The 23503-nt window shown below is 39.9% G+C and overlaps 1 protein-coding gene across 1 annotated transcript in view; it reads left to right on the top strand.

Annotated features, from left to right (window-relative positions):
- Positions 1-23503, top strand: part of LOC101852767 (serine/threonine-protein kinase SMG1) — an 85973-nt gene that overhangs the window by 50334 nt on the left and 12136 nt on the right. The window contains exons 52-71 of the mRNA XM_005098154.3: positions 180-279; positions 1561-1701; positions 3570-3674; positions 4065-4150; positions 4713-4851; positions 5739-5832; positions 6918-7016; positions 7802-7920; positions 8680-8754; positions 10662-10847; positions 11960-12223; positions 13067-13184; positions 14922-15004; positions 16213-16463; positions 17341-17506; positions 18225-18401; positions 19252-19376; positions 20378-20456; positions 21429-21554; positions 22684-22782. Coding sequence (XP_005098211.1) covers positions 180-279; positions 1561-1701; positions 3570-3674; positions 4065-4150; positions 4713-4851; positions 5739-5832; positions 6918-7016; positions 7802-7920; positions 8680-8754; positions 10662-10847; positions 11960-12223; positions 13067-13184; positions 14922-15004; positions 16213-16463; positions 17341-17506; positions 18225-18401; positions 19252-19376; positions 20378-20456; positions 21429-21554; positions 22684-22782 — 2632 coding nt within the window. The remainder of the gene's footprint in view (positions 1-179; positions 280-1560; positions 1702-3569; positions 3675-4064; positions 4151-4712; positions 4852-5738; positions 5833-6917; positions 7017-7801; positions 7921-8679; positions 8755-10661; positions 10848-11959; positions 12224-13066; positions 13185-14921; positions 15005-16212; positions 16464-17340; positions 17507-18224; positions 18402-19251; positions 19377-20377; positions 20457-21428; positions 21555-22683; positions 22783-23503) is intronic.

Here is a 23503-nt window from a genome sequence, read left to right as displayed (position 1 = left end):
CAAAAAACAAACCCCCAAAACATCTCATTCTTTTTTTTTTGTGTGTGTGTGTGTTTGTTACTTTCTTGTAACATCTCTAATCGTCATCACTTTCTGACCTGAATGTGTTGCAAGCACTCTTTTGCTAAAAACAGTGACAAAAACAACTTCAGTCTTATTGTGTTCTTTCTGCTCCACAGATACTCGGACTACATGGTGTTGAAAGCCACAAGAGATCATGTGATGGAGGCCGTGGGAGAAAAGATCAACGAGTACAGCAACTGGCACAAAGTGCACAGTGTACGTGTTTTTGCTATAGTCTTTCATTTCTGTGACCTGTCCTTTGGTCTTTTTGTTCTTTTTCTTTGGTTTTTTTCTTCCTTTTCTTCCTTGCAACCTCCTTCTTTTCTTCTCCTCTTTACCTTTTTTTGTGGGTGGTTGGCGGGTGCTCTGGTGTGGTTTGCTCCTTCTTTCCTATCAAACATCTGTCGTCCTTATCTCCCCTCCTTCTTTTTTGTGTTTGTTACTCTCTTGTAACACATCTATTCTTCGGCACTTATATGACCTTATTGTGTTGCAAGTGCCGTAAAACTCTTACTAAAACTAAACTAAACTTACCTTTTTTTTTCTTTTTCTCTGCTTCGTCCTGTTTTTTTCTTCCCCTTCTTTTCTTCTCCTTTTCCACCCCCACTTGCTTTTCCCTTTCACTCTTTTTTTTCTTTCTTTTTCATTGCTATCTCCTCCTCTTTCTCCTGAAGCCATGAGACACAGGTCAGCGTTTGTCTTCTTGTGTTGTTTTGTCTTTCTCCTCCATTCCTCCTGTGTCCTATCATGTCCTGAATGTTCATCTTGATCTTTTCTTATTTCTGCCATTTTTTTCTTCTCCTCTTTCATGACTTCTACTCCTGTGTTCCCCATGCTGCAGCATATGTCTGTCCTTTTCTTGGCTATGGATATGTCACTGGCATATTGCTCTGCTTCGTCAGTCACTTGTGTCTACGGTTTTGATTTCTCTGGCTGTGCTCTGTTTTGTTTTGTTGAAGTCTAATGTTTTACTCAGCCAAAGAATAGAGTGTCACATAGTTTGTAAGCAACTGTCATAGTGTTAACCCTTAGTTTACAGCGAGCCAGTTCAGCTGGCACTCAGCATCGTTTTGTTGTTTAGTCATAATAAAAATCTACAAAACACCCAAACAGTTTGTCTTAATGATTGCAAGGATCATGCATTTTAACTCAGTTTAGTGTTTTATTTTATCCAAAAAGGTTAGATAAGAGTGGAGATGTAGGGACGTATTTCTGAAAAATTAGATCACAAAGTTAGCTGTGGACAAAGATGAAATAACCTTCCATATACTTAGAGTTAATCTGTAGTTTTCATAACTTAAAATGAATTTATGTAATTATTAAAGATGCTTTTTGTGCAGTGAAATTTCCAATGCTATATCTTGGGGGAGACTGGGAGTTTACTTTTGACTTGAGTGTAGCATGTTTTTTAGTTTATTTTATATCAGTGTTCACATTTTCATATTTGCTTTGTCTAGAGGTTTAATAGTTCAAACGTTTAACACTTTTGCAAACCAGGTGTGCCTGGAGAAGCTTCAGGGTCTGTCGTTCAAGACTTTGTGTGGAGACGTGTCTTCCCCACTGGAGCTGGGACCTCCAAGTTTTGCTGCTTCCTCGGCCTTTCTGCAGAGTGCTGGACAGTCACAGATTATATCCCAGGTATGGCGTGCTGTAGCTTTATTGCCCCTTCTCGGCTCCATGGAATTATCCTAGACGCTCAACCGACTTCTGATTCAAAGTCTGTTTCTAATAATACTGATCTTAGTGGGTACAGGGGTATCAAAACTAATGGGCATTGAACCAAGGTTTCCTGTACTGCAGGTCGGCGTAGTACTGGCTAAACTATTGAATACCTTATGTTTCTGAAAAATTAGCTTGTGGAACATTTAGCTTGTGAGAATGTGTGTTCTCTCTATTTAATTTTTTTAAAAAGGTTTCCCAATATGTTTACAGAAGTGGAATTTTTGTGCTTCTCTTCTCTCTTCATGTGACAGTCACTGTTTGCTTTTGGTCACGGTCATAGTACTAGACTGTGAGTCCAAAACATTTTTTTTAAAGCCAAAAGCAAAGAGAAGAAATGCATTATTTGACGAGGGGGTTGTTTTATAATCCTGGTTCTGCACAATATAACAAGATTTAGACATCATCTCTTCCTGGGAGGGTACATTGGGTAATGGGTGGACTCTTTATTGTAGTCTGCTGGGGTTTTTTTAAGATAGTTTTTTTTATCGTACTTCTCCTTTCCTTTTGAAATGCCTGTTATGTTGTAAACTGTAACTTAAAAACAATAACTTAAAAAATATAACATATATCAGTTTATGTGTTGCTGGTCATCATTTATTGGTCAGTGTGTTTTTTTTTATTCAGCTTTCAATTTGGTCCAGATTTGTTTCAAATTGTGTTGACTCACAAGACACTGTGTGTGAAGGAAATTGTTGCATGTTAGTTCATGGTATTGAAGATTTTTCATGTTGCCAAAATTTGCCACTGTAGATGACTGAAACACTGAAAGTATTCCCTAGAGCTGTCATGTACAGTCAAACCTGCCCTGACGGCCACCTCTATAAGACGGTCAACTGTACAGACGGCCACTTTCCATTTCCCCCGTTACGTTTTTTCTATATAATTTAACTGTGTAAAACGGGCACCTGTCCAACGCGGCCGGGGCCACCATATTTTAACACACAACCCCTATCACGCAAAGCAATAACACCTGTCTTAGGCGGCCACCTTAGTGACTCCATTACGTTTTGTCATAAATTGTGCATTGGCCCCTGGCGTTGTGGACGAGCCGTCATAATTCAATCACCTGTCGATGTTACTTTTTTGGTAGTCCCTCCAACCGATCATGTTGCGTAGGCCCCTCCCACTGTTGACCAATAGGTACCAATTTTCAGCTGCTGGTGAGGTAAGCGTGTGATCCCTCATAAACCATAGCCCCTCCCATAACTCATACACAAGTCGTAAGTGAGATGAGTGGTCACTGTTTACCCAGTCTGTAACAAAGTAACAAAGGACGTCAACATGAACTTGTGACAGAAGCGTCGCTCGTTTTCCGAGTGGTGGCGACCCATGTGTTTGTTTTAAGATGGCACTCGGTCTTATCGTCTGATACATTTCGTTTTATTGTCACCCTTGAGCAAAATCAGCAACAAAATAAAATTAACAAACGAAATACAAACCAATTACAACAACAAACACAACAACAACAAAAACATCAACAATGCGGCTACTTTCGATTGGGACCTCAGATGGGAATAGTTTGTTTTCTTCATCTTGATCAGTCCTGCCTAAGACGGCCACCTGTCTTATACGGCCACTTTTCTCCTTGACAATGGTTGGCCGTCTTACACAGGTTTGACTGTATTTGAATTTTTTTCAGGAGTTGATCAAAAAGTAAGCAGAAATTTCTGCTTTTGTTTTAAGTTCAGGCACAGGGATCTTTTTTGGATGTAGAAACTCAGTGAAATGTTTCTAAATGGTTGTTACCAGTTTGTGAGTAAATTATATTCTTGTTGTTGCTTCAGTGTGAACAGCTGGAGGCAGAGATGGTGTCTGCCATAGAGCAGCGGCGCTCCCTGCTGCAGAGTGTCATCAAGAGCCTGCTCCTCTACAGCAACATTGTCTCACAGGTAAGATGGGAAGATGGTGAGAATGTCGAAGAGAGCCTGGGAGAATGACAAGAATAGATAGCATGATAGAGAGAGAGAGAGAGAGAGAGATTTCTCAATTTAAGTGACCTCATTCTTTATTGGAGGGATGTAGTTGAAAGTTGAAAGGCTATTATGTCTTTGTTTTCTGAAGTGTTTTACCTAAAACTACATGCTAATCATTATAACAAGTATTTGCAAGATAAAGACATAAAAGACAAGAATCAGGAGGAGGAGACCCACATGTAATGCCCCCCTACACATTAACTTCTATGGATATAATATATCCCTTTAGAATGAGTACATTTGAAAGTATTTGTAACAAAAGTTGTTTTTTATGAACTTATGTTTTTTTAACCAAATTGCCTCCAGTTTGGTGTTGTATATGCTGAAGACAACCGAACATACAAGTTCTTAGGATGGCTACAGGAACTGCTTAGCAATTTCACATCTCAGAAGTAAGTTACTTTTGCAAGTATGAATAAAAAATGAGAAGCTGAATAAACTGTCTTGCTTTTTCATTTTTTGTGTGTGAATCGTATCGTAGTGCTTTTGTTGCTCTCTGTAATCACCATTGAGTTACCATCCTTCTCTTGTTTTTCAGACTAGCTGAACTCTTGTATTGAAAGTATAATTATTTCTGCTTTTGAAAAATGAAGTCTTCATCCTTGTCATTATGATGTATGATGTTGTTACTATCAGTATTATCATCATTTTTATGATTTCTATAAAAAAAATTATAGTTCAGTTGGAAATTCTCAGATAAAATAATAGAAAGTATTTTTATTGTCTTCATTAGGGTTCCATTTTTCACTTCCTCTTATCTTCATCGTCTGCATAATCGTAATCATAAAGCTGAACTGAATAATTAGTGATACACTTTTTAAAAGAAATATTATTTTATGGATTTCAATTTGAAATAAAGCTTTCCTTTTCTCATTGTCATCAGCACTATTACTGTCATCAATGCCACTTCCATCATAATCATTGTATCTTCATTGTTCTTCTTTTTCTTCCCAGGTGTGAGGAAGTCCTGAGCCAGTTCCAAGACTCGTACAGCCCGGCCCCGGTGTCGCAGATGAGCAAAGCCCAAACTGTCATGGCGATGGAGACAAAACTGCAGAATGTACTCACTGATACCAACAGCAAACTGATGAAGGTAATCTAATTGTTGAAACTTGTTCTGTGTTTTTGTGAAGATTAACCTAACTCTTTAAGGATGTAGTGGTCACATAAGTCTGATCAGTAGCAGACCAAAAGTAATGTTGCGGCACATTTCTAACCACTTTACACTGATCAGAAACATGTGTGTGCATATTTTATGTATGCATGTTTTTGGCAACCTTTTAAAGTTTTAAGTAAAGAATTGAAAAATCAGTATGAATAAGGATGTTGTGAGCATTTTTAAAAGTGTCCCAAAACGGCAAAATTACCAGAATGTGTGTCGTCAGTGAGTCAAACTTTTCTTTACGTAGTTGGACAGGGGTCTGATGTTGTGGTTGGTCTCCTTAGGGTTTCAAGCAGAAGGCCCTGAGTTCAGTTTCCTCCTAGGAACGTTGTTTTATTGAGTAAATCTAACGGGTGTCCAATCCCAATCGTTATAAATACTGTTTGCTGTTTATTTTGTGCCTTTTGAATGACAATTTTACTTTTTTGCAGTGAACTTCTTTTACTCAGAGATATATGAGAACTTGGAGGCTCATTCTCTAAAATAACCTTACAGCATTGAAGGGTGGGTGGGTGGAGGGTGCAACTGGTAAGGCCTACTTCTTTACTTTCCCTCTGTTGTTTCTTCCTCTTTGTCTTTCTTTTCCCCAGCTTTAAATGACCATTATTGTGCTATTTGGAGGGCGCAACTGGTAGGGCCTACATCTTTATTTTCCTCAGTTGTTTCTGTGTCTGTCTGTCTTACTTTTCCCCAGCACTAAATGGCCATTATTGTGTTGATGTACTTCTCTTTACTCAAAGAAACAAAAGCAAGCCTTGAAAGTTAATTCACGAGTTGAAAGCGGGTGTAAAATTCATACCATGCCTGTGTGTCCACAGTTGATAGAGCGACGAGGACAGGACAACCAGGAGACTCTAGCCTTGGAGATGCAAGTGCAGGAGGCAGATGAAGCCATCAAGCTTTTTGTTTATGGTGGGTCCTCACACGTCTTGGATGGTTGATTGTGGGGCAGAGATATGGTCTGCTCTTTCTACCTGTTTTCAGTGCTAATTGTGTTATTTTTGTCCATATCTATTCCTGGCTGTTGTCATGATGACTCTTTGTATACTGCACAGCTCAGTAACTACGACATGTGGCAGCTCACTCTTAATAATATTTGTGTTTGGCTATGTGTCTGCTTTTCATGTTGGACCCATTTGCCTTTATCGAAAGTGGACTTCATTTGTTTGTAAGTTAGGCCTGCCTTTGTAATAATTTTTTCTGTATGTTCCATATAATTACTTTACCTCTTAATGTATGAGGGGATTTTCAGACAAACTGAGACGGCGGCATTTTCTGAATACTAAATTGCATCATGAACGCTTAGCCTATGTTCCCTAAAGTTTTTGTCAACTGATGCTGTGTTCCAAGTTTCATTTAATTTGGTCTGCTACAAAGATCATTAGATCTTTAAGTGAAGAAGTTATGACATTAGCAGAAATGCGTTGAGCACTTTGGTCTGGTGAGCAACGGCTGGCTTTCAATAAATACAGCATTATGAAAGCATAAAATCAGGAATTACCGAAACCATGGGCAAAAGTACTCCAGGTACAAAAACGACTCCTCCATTAGTTGCAACCATTGAGGCTATTGTTGATGAGGACAGTCGAGAGAGCCTTCATGAGATGGCCCAAAGTGTGGGTCTTCATGCACTGCAGAGCACAGAATGTTACATGAAGATTAGGGGCTCGGAAAGCTCTTGATCCATGTGCGCATTACAATGAATTACATGTTTTGAATTAATTACAACTATGTAACAAAAATAAGCAGGTACGGTTTGAGTTCGCTGTCAGACATCTAAATACTAATTGGAATTGCAACCCCTGATGCTGTGCCGAGATTGTTACTGGTTATGAAACATGGGAGCATTTTTAAAAGTCAAATTGGAAGTCACAAAATGTAATGGCATCCTAAAGGATCTTAGCCCACGAAAATTCCAAGAAAAAAGAACTCCACATTTCAATATATTTCATTGTTGTGTAATACACTTGCTTTTGCTTTGGTTTCACTCCCTCCAGAAAATGGCGTGGAAGGAGAGCGCAGCCTGATGTCTGTGATTGTGTCTGCTCTATACACCCTCAACAAGAGATACCTGCTCATGGAAGGGGCTGCTGCAGGTAAATTGTGGACAACTCTTGCAACGCTTATGAGCTGAAAGCAAAAGAATGTTATCATGTTCTTAAAATTTGAATTCCATCCTGTGGTTGATGGTTTTTGAAAAAGATAGTAGTACAATATATTTATATTTGCGTCAGTAAAAGCTATAATTTGTGTTTCTGAATTCTTGTTCTGATTTTTTGGTCAGTTCTCTCAAGTAGAATTAAACTGAGGCATGAAATAAAAGCATCAACAGTCTTAGTCTGCTTCATATTTTAAGCCTCAGCACTACAAAATAATTGCAAAGCACAACACTAAAATTTGGTTACATGATTCCCATAAAATGGTCAAACCATTTACAATTCTCTCTTATCACAATGTCCATTGAGTGGAAATAAAGCAATTCTTTTAGATGTGTGGTATAAACATTTCCCGGGGAAATTCCTTGCAGAATGTGATATAAGTTCGAATAAGTTTGTACTCAGATGTCTATAGTAGTAAATTTTGCGGCACAGAGTAGTGCTTTGCTCTAAAGATAGACCTAAATATGTTGCAGCAGACTGCTCTCAAGCCAGTTTCTAGGCTTTTCTAACTAATAAGTAGTCTATTCTTGATGGTTTTTTCTTCTTCTCATTTTTAAATGTAAAAGATACTTGGGTACAGCACTGGGTCAGAAGTGTTGATGTGTTATTTGAATCCACTTTAGAAATGGTTCATTCATCATAGTATGACATTTTTGTCCCTTGTACCTTATGTTTTCCAATCAAAATGGCTGGTATGTTATGCACATGTTCTTTGACCCCAGGGGCTGGAGACAGACTGATGGACCTGACTTCTCGGGATGGCGACTGGTTCCTTGATGAACTCTGCAGCATGAGCGGCAACGTGAACCAGTTCCTGGAAACTCTCAACCGCTACTCTCAGGTGGGGTTTGACAGCTTTCTGGTTCACATCTTGTGGGAGGTTTATTTTCTGTTTCTTTTCTTCTTCTTTTTTTTTTTTAAAGAGTACTGTTACCGCACTCTGTTCTTGAGCGAAATATGTCCGTCTCTACTCTCATTCTGTGGTTTCTATCTTTTTCCTTCTTTTTTAGTCATCTGTATTTTGTTGGTGTGGCTCTGTTTACTCTTGCAAGCAAACTATCAAATTGTTCACACTAAATATGGCTAATGTCTTGCGGCTCGACTCATTTATGTTTGACCGTTCATTTTTCTCCCCACATTTCTTCCCTTTTTTCACTATTTTTTCGCTTTGGGTGCACCTCTCAGGCTCTTTTTTCCTATTTGTCTTGAGGGTGGTTGACGGTTGCCAAGGGTAACTCGTAGGTTCTACTTCTTCACTTTTTCTCCATTGATTCTGTATATCTCTTGTCTTTTCGGAACACTAATTGATCGTTATTGAGTGAGTGTTTAAACAATTTTTATTAGTTTCAATGAGGGTTTTTTTTTTCAGTACTGATTTTGACAGCCTGTTATCAGTGTAAGATATCATGGCTAATGGGTCGGTGGTTGGCGGATGCTCTGGTGCGATTTGTTCCTTCTTTCCTGACAAACATCTTTCGTCCTAATCTCTCTCTCCTCCTTCTTTTTTGTGTTTGTTACTGTTTTGTGCCATAATACTCTTACTGAAACAGAATGTGACTGTTGTGCTGACTACAACTGCATTTATTTGTTTACCACACAGATTGTAGACCTGGTCCATGTGAACAGCCTGCAGCAGAGCCTGAGAGCCACGCACAAAGTGTACATAGCCCTACAGGTCTGTATCTTTCCTCACAAGAAGTACTAAAATGAAATGTTCATATTTTGAAGCATTGTTTCTTTGCTGTGCCTGTGCAGAAGTTGTTTAATATTGTTCATTTTGATATTTGCTTCTGTGTTTTGTTTGCTCTGATGTCTTAAAAAACAACAACCTTGTATCTTAACTCACTCACTGCCATGCCCGAACCCTGTCGGGTGATCCGCGTAGACCGCTGCCTGCCAAACCCAAAACCCGTTGGGTGCGTTTTTTCTACTATTTTTCAAACATTCCCCGACGCGTTTCGGGCTTGACAGTTGGAAGTAGGCGACATAAACCAGTTTAGTTTCGATTCCGCATTGTTGCAGTAACTTCCCTTGAATAAGCTACTTAAAAATCAGACTTTTTCGAACTCACCTGAAACGAACTAAAAACTACTGACGCTCAGTTACGGTGGTGAGGGCGTCTCAACGAGGTCGGAACATTTGAATTGATAGACCCATTCGTCAATAAAGGGTCAGATTTAGATCTTTTTGCAGATGATAGTGATGATGAACCATCATACAGAGTTGATAATGAGTATAGGAAAGGAAATAGGAGAGGTGCGGACTCAAGTGAAGATGACAATTGTGCTAGATCTAGGCCTAGAGATCTAGAATCGGGTGTTCCCCATGCTCAGACCTATGATCCGATGCTTCCCGGTCCCGTCACACAAACGTCAAAGATAACACAACGTAAATTTAGACCCCAAATGATAAGAATACAGCTGACATAGATCCTCCTAGGTCTACACAACAAACTTCAAATAGTGGCACCCCTCCCCCAGTACGTTGATGCTCAGGATGGGTGAACTGATGACTTAAATGATATTCCAGTTATATAAAATTTGTCAGATATCTTTTCAAAGTGACTCTTCAACATTTGTGAGTTGAAACAAAATCTATTTCTTTCAGAGATAAAGATATAAAGGCTTGAATATCGACTGAATGTACCAAGCACCTAAATGTTATGTGAAAGGTTTTTTTCTCGATTTTGCCACATATTCACAAACTCATAAAATTTCACACGGTAAAGGTATCACAAAATTATTTTTTTTGATTTGTTGAGTATGTTTCAATGTCATTGTTTGTGGAAAAGTTCAATGCTGTACACAAATTAATAAGCTCACAGTGAGGTTTTGAAAAAGGTCCCGAAAGCCTGGCATTCCTCAGTTATCCTGCCGAGAAATGCCTGGCAGTGAGTGAGTTAAGTTAAACAGTTTTTTTCTTGCTGTGCAGTGAGTAAAAACCATTGGAGGAACTTATTTCCTTGGGAAAGTGACAATATATTGCTTTTATTATGCTCGGATCGTGTAACTGTTAAAAAAAAATCAATTTCGTTCTTTCCGATGTTGGTTTGTGAGCCATCCATAAAAATAGGAGTCAGCTTGCACTATAAAGATAGCATGAACATGCTGTGGGCTAACTTTTGTGTCTCCTTTCATTTAAGTGTGAAGGGTTTATTTTGGTGTGTGGAAATTTTTTAAAAAGAAACAGTTATTACAAGATTAGAGCAAGATAACATCAGTGTGTTTCCAACCTTGATTGTTAAGTCTATAACCTTGAGTAGATGATGGGGGTGTCCAATGAAAATCTCCCAGTCCTCGAGTTGACAGTCCCAGCATCTGGTCAGATCGCAGGCTGCATGAAGCATTTAATTGCTGTTGCACTCTTTTTTACGAATCAAAATAAATTTATTTTGACTTGGAAGTGTTAGGTAAATGTATAAACGACTTCCTCTTTCACTTTGAAACAGTTTTATGAATATTTTGCGTGTATCCACCGTTACAAGTTTTGCGAGATCTGGAAAAAAAAATCAGTTTAAATGTGGAAAATAATTCTAGAGTTAAAGAGTTAAACAGCATCTGTTGTGTGTATATCTCCGACCAGGATCTGAACATGAATTTCCGCTCCATCATCCTGCCGGAGGCGGTCAAGCTGTCGCAGGCCAGCGATCCGCACTTCCTGTCCATCGTGACGAGACTGGAGAAAGTGATCAACGGTAGCAGCCTCCCTCTGGCCACCATGGTCAGCCAGCTGGAACTTTTGCATCGCAATGCCATCATGGGAATACAGGTCTGAACTTGTGTGTGTTTGTGCTCTCTGTTTTCCTTCAGTCAATGGGGGCTTTCCTTTCTCTCAGTGAATTGAAACCATCATTGTAATCATTCCTCTCTCGTGCACACACACACACTTTCACACGCACGCTTGCATGCACGCACACATACTCACGCGCACGCACACAAACACACGCACACACAAGTATAGTGAATGAAATGGAGCTCTACATTCAAAATTGTTCATTATACAAAAAGTGAGTGAAAGCACAGGTATAATTCTGGCTGTTCAGGAAAATCCATGAAATTGGTACTGGTTGAAAAGAGGTCATGATGGCTTGAAAGTCACCAAGTTTTCTTTGAGGTCAATGTATTTGGGAACATGGGTTGTTTGAGAAGTTTTCATGGCTATGAACCCTAGGATACAGTCTTGTCGGAGTCGAATGCCTAATAACGGGTGGTTGGAGGGTACCACTATTAGTTCCCACTCTTTTTTCTTTTCCTCTGTTGTTTTCGTCTTACTTGCTTTATCAAAATTCTGCTGTGTCTTACCTGCTTCTCTTCACTCACAACTCAAAACTAGATATTGTGGGTGGTTGGTGGGTGCTCAGGTGGGGTTTGCTCCTTCTTTTCCAATCTCACATTTATCGGCAGGTGCTTTCGTGTGGTTTGCTTCTTCTTTCCTATTAACACTTTGCCCCCCACAGGTTGCCTAACAGCGATGGTAAGAAGCAGTACCTTTTCCCCACGGGACACCGATTTGCGACGGTGTGATATAGCATGTACCGCATCTGTATCCTGGACCGTGGGAATAAATATTGCACGCTCTGTGCGCTGCATGGTGGATAATGTTAAACATCTGTCATCTATGTCTTCCCTTCTTCTTTTTTGTGTTTGTTACTCTTGTATCACTTCTAATCTTCGGCACTTATTTGAGCTTATTGTGTAGCAAGTGCCGTAAAACACTTACTAAAACTAAACTAAAAACATTTATTGTCTTTATCTCTCCTCTTTCTCTTTTTTGTATAGAACTCTTTAGTAGCAAAACCTCTAATCTTTGGCACTTATATGACAACCAATTTATGTTGCACGTGCTGTAAAATTTTTTAAACTTAAAAAATCCCTCCCCAGGATGAGAAGCCGACAGATCTCCTGAGTGAGGTGAAGTGGCTGCAGCAAGAGTTTGCCACTCTGCTCCCCTCGGGAGGGGCTAGCGCACAGCAGGGAGGGATTGTGGACCAGCTGACCTCGGGCCAGATGCTGCTCATGGGCTTTAATGGGCTCTTCACCCGCCTCGAGTCGGATTTCGCTGAGCTGCTGGACGGCATGGAGTCCCTGGATGTGCCGGTCGTGTGGAAGAAAGTGGACACAGTGAGGGAGGCCAAGTCCATGCAGGTGACTGGGACTTACTTCCTTTTTTGGGATGTCTACTGTGAGCGAGAGAGAATCGCTTTCTGTGTTTAACACTTTGCCATCAAATTAATTCTGGGAATTTCCAAAGAAACTGGGTGATGAACATCGCCAATCGGCGAGATGAGGCGGCAAAGTGTTAAGTGTGCGTGCATATTTGTATGACGGTTTGTATGCGAATTACTTGTTGAGATGGAAGGGGGGTTGAATTTAAGAAGAAATGGGAGTTGCATTTCATACTATGTCTTAAAATAATTGTGGGGGTGTGTTTGTGTGATTGTTGAAATAACAAAAAGTAAGTTTGGATCGTTGCTGTTTGAAGTAAGTTTAAAATTTTAAGAGAATTTATACTTGAGTTTGTAGTGGATTCATTTTTAAAAGCTTCTTGACAGAGGTCCTAACCCTAAAGTATCCCCCTTTTTTTCATATTTTCCCGCATAATTTTACTGTCTGTTTAAAATTAGAAGTCAAGAATATGAAAACATACGAAGACAACTGGATTTGTAGTTGCTCCTTTTGTCATCTCGGCTTGTAATAGTCCAGTTTTTGTGGGTGGTGGAAGGACACTTCTGGTAAGTCCTAATTCTTTACTTTCCCCTTTCTTGTTTCTGTCGGTCTTTCTAACTTTTGCCCTGCACTTAATAACCATTATTGTGTTGATGTGCTTCTCTTTACCAAAACAAAACATAGGCCAATTTTTTTTTGGTCTTATCATAACAATTTGAGGATTTTATTTCAGTGATTTGATTTGACATAAGCACATAATTAAGAAACACAATTTAAAACAGTAGGATTAACCCACTCTGTGTTGTGTTGTAAAATTTCCAGCTGTCGACGTTCAACGAGACCACTCGGCCAATACTGAACAGTCTGTTCTTCCTCAAAAGACTCCAAGCAATTCAGGAATTTCTTTACATGGCTACTCAGTTTGCAGCTGCTATCCAAGGTTAGTTTGGCTTTGAAAAGTTGTCATCCCTGTGTGGTCATATTTTTTTTCTTATGGATGTGTTGAAAATGTTGGACGAATGTGGCCGGCCACCGTGGAAAAGGTAGGGGAACTTACCACGTACGATTCCAAAGTAATGTAAGGATAAAAACATGGACTGGCCTGGATATAGCAGAATGTGCAACGGCAGCTCGCAACCATGAAGGATGGAAGGTCATTACACGTCTACCTCTGAGTCAAAGATGACACAGCTAGGTGAAATTCTCTTGTAACATCTCTAATCTCCGGCACTTATATGACCTAGTTGTGTTGCAAGTGCAATAAAGCTCTTACTCTTACACTTAAATATTTAGTGACTAGTTTGTTCACATTTCCAGACCTGCCACTGTCCCGATTTCGGGATATCCCGATTTTTTCCCCCAAATCTCAAGCAACCCGATTTTCCCGATTTCGATCGCCAGTATCCTGATTTTTTGTGGTTGCGTCTGTTGCGTCCGATTCTTAGAAAAAAATATAAAAAGTTCTGCAATCTCTTTTGCTTGGAAACACCGATTGGACTTTTTATCTGCAGGAACTTGGAACGCTATTTTCTAAAGCATCTATGCCGAATCTAGATCTAGTAGATGACTAACGCACGTTATTTAAACTAAAATCGACCTAGTTTCAAATGCTCATTTGCATCACATGACATGACCTCGTACGTGTGGTGAGTAGCGCATGTGTCGGGGACCGTCGGTTGTCGGGGTCAACAAAGTTCATTTACACCGGTCGCGTTGGTCGAGGTGTTTTTCGGGACTTAACCAGTGTGGACGGCCGGGGGGAGGGGGTGGGGGTATTGTTTTGACGCTTGGGCTTTAAGTGCGTGTCGTGATACAGGTACTAATTAAGGGGAAGGGAATAAGAAAAAAAATGAACAACCTTGGCGCGATCTTTTTTTCGATGTGATGGAAGTCAAACGTTGTTAAAACGCGGCGGGCGTTTTGCGTGGATGATTAGAGTTGCGTGTCAGCTATTTTCAAGACTACGAGTGTTTCAGCATCACTGCGACCTTCGCTCCCCCAGTCTATCCAACTTAGACTCGAGTACATATATGCTGTCTTTCAGTTTTCCCTCTGTTTAGAGGCCCAAACGTGAACTTATTCCTGCAAAAGTTTTGCCTTGCATACTTGCCTCTTAAAAGGGAACCAGGACAACCCCCGCCTTCCCCAGTGCCCTTTATGACGTTGATCCCGATTTTTTTCACCAGATCCTGATTTTTTAACTCTGAAAATCCTGATTTTTAGATTTCATAGAGTGGCAGGTCTGCATTTCTGGTTTCGGTCAAGGCTGCCTATTCATGATGATTATTGTACTCAGCCCAGTATCAGAGTTGAACACAAAAACTGAGGTACTTGCAAGTGGACTGCATTTTTATTTTCGTTTCCTCTGTTCATATGAAATTTTGATGGTCAGACTTCATTTTCTGTATGAGTAGTCATAGTAAGCTTGTTCTTAACTCTTGAGTTTCAAGACAAAGTTTTCATTTACCTGTGGAAAGTAATTTTGAATTTGCAGAGAGCTGCGCAAATCCCTAGCATCAGATAAACAAGCGTCTCAAGTCCCTTGTGGAACTCTGATGCTGTACATTTTTTTTCCCCCCATCAACTTTTGCATTGTTGAACAGGACTTTGAAAAGAAAACTTTTTTTTGGCAGGTGTTTTTGGATCATGACTTGTTTTCATCTGTCGTCTCTTTTAGGCATCAGTGGTGGAGCTATCTTTGATGAAGAGCAGATGGCAAAGCCGGTCAAGAAATTTGTTGCTGACTTTGTGAGGAAGCAAGTAAGTGATTCGTTAATGGTTTGGGTCTGATAAGGGCTGTGGTTTTACTTCATTTTCCTATCCTCTCATTTTCCGTTTTCTCGGAAGTATCAATTTTCCTAGATCATGATCCTGTTACGTCAATAGCCAGATCATATTTAACTTGTGAGCGGTTTGCGAGTACTCTCGTGTAGTTTGCTCCTTCTTTCTTATCAAATATCTATCGTGTGTTTGTAACTCTCGTGTAACACCTCTAATCATTGGCGCTTATTTGACCTAATTGCGTTGCAAGTGCCTTGTGGTAATGCTTTTATTAAAACAATGAAATTATTTTAAAAATCAGTATCATGAGGCAAGGTTGGTTCTAGAGAATGTTGACTGTCCCATGTTCTTTTTACCCTCGCCCTCAAGTTCTAATATTGTCCATAGTTTTGACACTTGACACCTTGGTGACGAGCTTTCCTGGGGCAGGCAGTTCAGCCAGGACCATTGCCTGCCTACTATGCCTTTTGTGAAAAAACTCTACTCCTCATTAAGATTTGAATAAATTTAGTAAAATGGCGATTCTGAAACTGACCATTATTAATAGTTATTTGAATAATATTAGTTCTAATTTCTAGTCAACTTCAATGCTGTGAATATTTAGAGACCGTGGACTGGATATAGAAAATGTAGCAGGTTTGTTGGAATGCATTCATCTCAGCAATTGTTCTCGTTGCTGGCCTTCAAGGGAGAGCTGACCAGAAAGAAGTATGCTCGACCATAATTATTCACTTAAATTTCAAGGAGGGTGGATGGTTGACGGGTTTCTTTGGTGTGGTTTGCTCCGTCTTTCCTATCAAACATCTATCGTCTTGATCTCTTTTCCTTCATTTATGTTTGTTACTCTCTTGTAACGCCTCTAATCTTCAGCACTTTTATGATCTAACTGTGTCGCAAGTGCTGTAAAACTTACTAAAACAAATAACGCATATCTTAAAGAGTGCACAACAGTGCACCCTAGACAGGGGGTTTAAGGAGTGGCCTTCTATCATTTCCTTCACCAGAAACACACTGCACCAGTCAGGAACTTTCTTGGTTTTTGCATACATATTAATTCCCCCCCCCCCCTCTTTTCTTGCCTTTACCATCTGTCCTCTCTGTTGATAGAATTAGCTCACAAGCTAACCTAACGCTCTCTTAATGGTAATATCAATGGGTAAAGTCATTATTTTATTATTGTCTTTCAGCTACTGGGATTCCCGTCTCAAGTGCTGGGGTACATCATTTGCGTTTTCCTCGGAGGCCTGGGTGTGAACGTCCGTGCTGAAATTGAGCTGAAGGACATTGGGGCAGAGTGGAAGGTGCCTTTGGACGCCCTGTGCAAGAAGGGCATGGAGACCTGTTTGACCACTGGTCAGTTTCAGCATCGCCATTTGACCGCCATCACAGCTCTGACCAGCAACCTGGACACAGCCTGGAGGAAGTTGGATCTAGCCAAGTGAGTAGAGTACTCAACTGGATTGATTGGAGGAGGGAGATTTTCGTTTTGTCATGATATACATAATAATTTATCTTGTTTGTAAATTTCACATCTCCAAAATAGACACAGTATGATGTAATGCTTTTGACATACCAGCCAGCTGCAAAGAGCACACACCATGTCCCTCAAAATTATAATTTGATGTTAGTGTCATATGAAGGGGAATTATGTCTACTTTTGCATCTATGCCAAAAACCCAAATTATGAAATGTGTACCTAGTGGACCAAACCGTCCGGACTCATCACAAATTCATCTTGTTTGTAAATTTCACATTCCGAAAATAGAGACAGTATGATGTAATTGCTTTTGACATACCAGCCAGCTACAAAGAACACACACCCTGTCCCTCAATGTCTTTTCATGTCTTTCCACGTCTCTCTACTTTTCTCCATGCCAAGTCTCTCCATCTCCCTCCATGTTTCTTAATTTGTCATCATGTCTCTCCTTGTCTCTCAATGCCTTTCCATGTGTCTCAGTGTCTTTCTTTGTCTGTCCATGTCCTTTAATATCTCTCCATGTCTGTCAAGGTCTGTGGGTGCTTGGCGGGTGCTCTGGTGTGGTTTGCTTCTTCTTTCCTATCAAACATCTATTGTCCTCATCTCCCCTTCTTCTTTTTTATGTTTGTTGCTCTCTTGTAACATCTCTAATCTTCGGCACTTATATGGCCTATTTGTGTTGTAAGTGTCGTAAAACTCTTATTAAAACTAAACTATCCTTGTCTCTCAATGTCTTTCCATGTGTCTCAATTTCTCTCTTTGTCTCTCCATGTCCTCTAATATCTCTCAATGCCTGTCAAGGTCTCTCCATGTTGCTCCGTGTTTCTCCGTCCCCCAGGCGTCTGGATACACACATCCTGCTGATGAAGAGCCAAGTGCATCGATGGCAGCCACAGCTGTCCCGTTACCAGTGGCTGCACGAGGATGTCTTCACCCAGTCTGGCCGGCAGACGGGACAGTTGGTGCACCCAGCCAGAGCTTCAGTCATGTCAGAGATGAAGAAGGTGAGAACAGAGAGGAGAGTCGGGAGTTAGGATGCGTGTGACTGCAGTTTGAATGTATTTTTCTTCTGTGTCCTTGCGAATGTTTATTTACCCCCCCCCCCCCCCCCCCCCCCCACCCCAGGCGGTGCTACTGACTGAAGTGTCTTTAGGGCATTCTCAATGTTCTTATACTCAGTAGAATTGGAAATGGGCTGATTCATCAATGTCATGCTTATAACTGTGCCTGAACTGCAACAGGGAACTGCTGCTTTTTCTTTCCTAATCTTTACTAAAAGCAAATGCTTATTTTATTTTATGTGTGTGTATGCCTGACTAACGGGCCCACAAGTCCATCATTTTCTAATTAGGCCACAAAGCTGTTTGTCCCCCTTGGATCAAAATGGTAATTTGGATTGAACATGGCGGCTAAGAGAGTCCGTGTGAAGTTATGGGGGCTTTTATGGAGATACCTGAATATAAATAGGAACTTAAACTTCGTATTTTGTGATGTAAAGTGGGTAGAGCTTGCTCTTGAGCGGAAATTTATGCTATGTGAATGCAAATGCTATTTATTATTATTACTATTAGTTATTTATTTTTTATATATATTTTTTAAAAATCATCATCATGATATTCATTATCATCATCATTATTATTTTTGTTATTATTATTATTATTATCATCATCATTATTATAATTTTGTTATTATTGTCTTCTTCCCCTTCCCGCACACAAACAGACGACCCAGAGAGTGCTGTCTCAGGAGACGGTGCTGACCTCCTGTCAGGAGCACTACTCTCAGATGGAGACCAGCATCAGCCAGAGACTGCGGTGGGCAGCGGGAGCCAACCCCTCACTCAATACCGTGCTCAGCAACTTTGAGAATGCCATCAGTTATCGCAAGAAGTTTATCGAGGTACACACTGTCTTGTCTTTGGTTTGGCTGGCTATCTCTCTGTTGTGTTACTATGAAAGGAAAGAAGATACCAGTTCACTTGTTTAAAGAAAGATATGGCGTGGGTGGTTGGCGGATGCTCTGGTGTGGTTTGCTTCTTCTTTCCTATCAAACATCTATCATCCTTATCTCCCCTTCTTCTTTTTTATGTTTGTTACTCCCTTGTAACACATCTAATCTCCTCGCCCTCATATGACCTTATGCAGTTGTAAGTGCTGTAAAACTCTTACTAAAACAAACAATAAAGATATGGCTAACATTTAAGATGAACATACTCGAGATAAATGTGGAAATCGGGATTTCTGAATTTGTCTGCATTTTGCCCGACTTCAAGTTGACTATATAAAAATCGTCTACATACAAGATGTTTAAGACAATATGAGCTGTACATTTTGAGACATGAAGGCATGTTTTCACAAGGTCTGAAAAGTTCTGCAGTTTTGTAGTACATAGGCAGTTTGCACCTTTGATTTTGGAAGACTACTTCATTGTTAAACACCTTAGCAACTTGTGTTGTGGCCTTTTTTTGTTAAAGTAACTTTAAGTCGAGTTTAGCAAAGTGGTTGGTTGGCAGGTGCTCTTGTGTGGTTTGCTTCTTCTTTCGTATCAAACTTCCATCGCCTCTAATCTCCCCTCCTTCTTTTTTGTGTTTTTTACCCTCTTGTAATACCTCTAATCTTCGGCACTTATACGACCTTATTGTGTTGCAAGTGTCGTTAAACTCTTACTAAAACTAAAACTAGCAGAGTGTTGATTTGAAAAAAAGCCTGGCCAATAACATTCAAGGATGCATCATTTCGTTTCTCATCAGGAGGAGGGCAAGCGAGTGTCAGAGGCCACCCAGCTGTGCCAGAGCATTCTGCATCTGGAGGCTTTGCGCACACACACACAGGAGGCCAGTGCTACGGACAAGCTCTTCATGCAGCTCCTCAATAAGTATGTGGAGGATTAGCCGAAGTTTGTTTGGTAGATGCAGGGGTTTACAAGAACACTCGATAGCTTCAAAAGACATCTTAAGCATTTTCTGTTCCCCACAGGCCTATCCTTCATAAGCTTTTAGCGTTATTTTTATTATAGTTGTTCTGTGTCTACGTCTGAATGAAAATAGTCTGTTTGTGTGTATGTGTTTGTGTGTGTGTGCATAAATATATATTGCATGAGAAGAAAGGAAGTAGTGAGAAAGGTTTTGAAAATAGGTATTCCAATGTAAAGCACATTGAGCTACTTTTTTTGGAAATGCGCTATATAAATGTTATATAATTATTATTATTAATATTATTAGATTTGATTGTTAGTTTAGTAAATGCTAGTTGCAGTGCAAGTTTAGCCAATGCTAGATTGTTTTACATGTAGTTTGCTGAAATGTGAGTTCTGTTTGCTAAAATATCGTTTTGTTTTTGTTTTGTTTACACTCTTTCCGATGACTGAGAAGCCTCCTTTATTTTTAGTCTCTCTTTTTATCATTCATATTTTTCTTTACACTTTTCTTTACTGGATCCTTGAGTTGTATCACTTCAGTCGTATTGACATCCATACTTGATCTTTTTAACATGAAGATTACCTAGATGATTGTCGGGTGCTTTGATGTGGGTTTTTTGTGCCTTCTTTCATGTTGAACATCAGTCGTCTTTATTTCTCCTCCTTTTTTTGTGTTTGTTGCTCTCTTGTAACAACACCTTCTAAAACAAAGAAGATTAGCTGGGTGTTATTGACGCTCCTTCAGTGTGGTCTGGAGATCTTGTGCTCGACACATGCAAAGCAATTCATTATTTATTTTATAGAAAAAAAATCTCCATTTTTCCAAGCATGGGATCCATCTTTGTCACTTATTTTTCCGGCCTCTACATTTCAATGCCATGTTTTTAGTTTATTGTTCCATGTGCTCCTATTTACACCTTCTGTTTGTTGCTTATTCCTTCAACCCATCCCCATTCCAGGTGCTCCGAGTGCTGTATGCTTCTGGAGTCCACCAGCAGCTCTGTGTCTGACCAAGAGCTGCAGATTCTCAGCATTAAGGTTAGTTGTATCTGCACTCAGAGACCTCACACCCCTCTCACAAGCATCTGTCTGTCTTCTGACACACTTTATAATTATATGATCTCTGACTGTAAACGGAATGAGAACTTTCACATACTGTTGAACCTGCTCTAGCGACCACTTGTACAAATGACCACCAAAAAACCACCTGTACAACATGACGGCGGCTATATTTTGTCCACCAACAGCTCCACATACCTTTCCAAGAAGACTGCCCAATTCTCTCGTTGCGGATGCTTTGCTATAAATTATCATCACGCTGTGGACAAGCCGTCATAATGCCATGCCCTCCCTCCACCCCCACACACCTGCCCATACACAAACACACAGCCTCCAAAAAAAAATCCCTATATTGTAATGTTTTAAGCCTCTAGTTGGACCTCGGAAGGGAATGTATTTTTTTACCTTCATTTTCATCTGACCTGGATATATTTTATCAAAACTTGTACTTTTATTTGCTTTCTGATTTATCACTTTAAAATCTGCAAAATTTTTAACATGTTTTTGTTTTTAGTGATGGTTGAAAACTGCTGAATGTTGGTCCCTGTAAAGGACAAGTGGGCTATCCCGAAAAAGACTGTTTTGAAAAAATCGAAAGTTAAGTTTTTGCCCCTTGTTCAGTTTCATTAAAAAACTAGGAGAGTTTTCTCTATAACTAAACAAATATTCACATCAATGAAACCAAACTTCTCCTATAGGTAGGGCAATGTCCACTTTTGGTGTAGGTCAAGATTTCTGGAAACCCCCGAAATCTGGGTTAGCCCGCTTGTCCTTAAAAGCGACCATTTGGCAGTGCTCCATGGGTAAATTCATTACCATATTCCTTTGCCTCTGCTATTTCTGTCTGTGTAATTTTTATGTCACAATCGTTGTTGTCTCTACGCGTTTTTCCTTTACTTTTTATTTTAAAAATCTATCAGAGCTATTGAATTTATTTTTATTACTTTCCAGGATTTGGAGAATGGAGAAAAGTCTGACGTCGTCTGGATGAAGAAGGCTGAGGAGGCTGTTGAGAATGCCGTCACTGAAGCCCAGAGGAACATAGAACAGATTGCCCACAGCCTTTCTGACTGTCAGGTAACCTCACGGTGAAATGTGGTTGAAAAGTGTGGAGTCTTATAACTCATCCCTTTTTGTCTTGTTTAAAGCCACTGTTTTTTGGTCTGACTTTGGTTGTTGTCATTGTCCTCTTATTTGTGAAGGTGGTTGGAGGGCGCCACTGATAGGTCCTACTTCTTTACTTTCCCTCTCTTGTTTCTGTCTCTCTGTCTTACTTTTTCCCAGCTCTAAATTACCATTATTGTGTCGATGTGCTTCTCTCTACTCAAAGAAAAAAAACCATCCTCTTATTCGTGTATTATATCTCTGAGAGTCTCTGATCTCTGCATTTTTCTTTTTCTTTTTCCTGATCCATTCGAGTCAGGGCAATAAAATTTTCAATTGGAGATATATGACTTTTTTGTCTTCCATTTTCATTCTGCTCTCCCCTTCCTTCTGTTTACAGCTTATTAAAAAATATTTGAATTGGTTTGGTATTTTAATGCTCCGTCAACACAATTCAGATCATTTAGGAGGTGGACTTTAAGCCTGCCTGTCGGGGCTAACCCAAACAGAGGGGGATATACAACATCCCTGCAGAAAGGTCGTGATACTCAATAAAAATTCTCCCTACTTTGGAATGGAACTCTGGTCTCCTGCATGCGGCTGTGAAGCACTTGATCACTACACCACAGACACCAGTACAGCTTGTCTTGTCAGTTACCAAAACTAAACACGTCATAGAATTTGCCTAAAATCCTTGTTTTTCAAATGACCGCATTTAATATGAATCTTAATATGTCTTTCAAATGTTCTGATCATTTAAAGTTACAATAAACTAATTGATATTGAATTACAGGGTTATCAGTGTAAAAAAGTATAGTCCAAATGTCCTGCCATTTACCATGGAATAGCCCATATGGAATCTTCTCTGAACTTCTGATCCCATTTGAGAATCCCAGTTTTGTCTTCGGGGAAAATTCTTCTCCTTATTGCTGTCCATCAAGGGTGACTGCCCACTTTTGCTATTTACCTTTTGATTATGGTCTGTCCACACTGCCCAATACAGCATGGCTGCCAGTGACATCAGCAGGGTTAACTAAGACTCCGCAAAAGAGAACTCCTATGTCTCCTATTGTTTACATGGCTCTGTCTGTTGCTTCCTCAGAGAGACATCAAAGAGGCCGTGCTTGCTATCAAGAGCCACCTCACCACCCACCACAAGCTGATGTCTGATATCCGCTCTATTCTCAAGACCTTGGCAAAGGTAGGTAATGTTGGACTGTCATGGCTGAGCTTTTCTCTTGTACATACACACAGATGTGTCTGTGTCTACAGGTATGCCATGTACTCATCGACAGAGAGCACCATAATACCAGCTTCAAATATGGTTCCTCCACTTTCAGGCTTTGACTGAAAAGTGTCTGTATATGATTGGCTCCTTGTCCTTCTCTTTTACTGTTTAAAAATTTTTTTTTACGTGCCTTATGAATCTGAATTTTTACGACATTATTTGGCTGTATTCTGCTGCCACCTTTGAGGGGAATTTTAAAAGCATATGAATTTAATCTTTTCCTGCTACGAGACAGCTCCATATGCTATTTATTTCCAAGTTCCCTCTTGCACACCAGCAGCTGTAGATTTTCATAACAAAGGAACACAAGGGTTTTCTATTTCAATGCCCTCCCATTGTTACTGTTGTTGATCACCAGTACTCTGATGATTTGCTCTCTCTGCCCCTTGGTTAGAATGACTAATATGTACCTATTATATCTTATTTTTAGAACTTAATACAAGCTAACGGAATTGATAAAGCTGTAAAAAAACAGTGATTATTATCTTATTTACAGTAATGCTGTTTTGTGTCGGAAAATAGAATAGAAGCAACAAAAATATGGTTTCTTAGAAGACTGCTGGGAATTTCTTTTAAGGAAAAAAATCAAATGAGGTAGTACTTGAAGAGGCCCATGTGGGCTGCTCCCTGATAA

The sequence above is a fragment of the Aplysia californica genome, unplaced genomic scaffold (genome assembly GCF_000002075.1).
Source record: "Aplysia californica isolate F4 #8 unplaced genomic scaffold, AplCal3.0 scaffold00174, whole genome shotgun sequence".
Lineage (NCBI taxonomy): Eukaryota > Metazoa > Mollusca > Gastropoda > Aplysiida > Aplysiidae > Aplysia > Aplysia californica.
The sequence above is the reverse complement of the archived record's forward strand: the minus strand, read 5'-3'. Positions and strand labels throughout refer to the sequence as shown.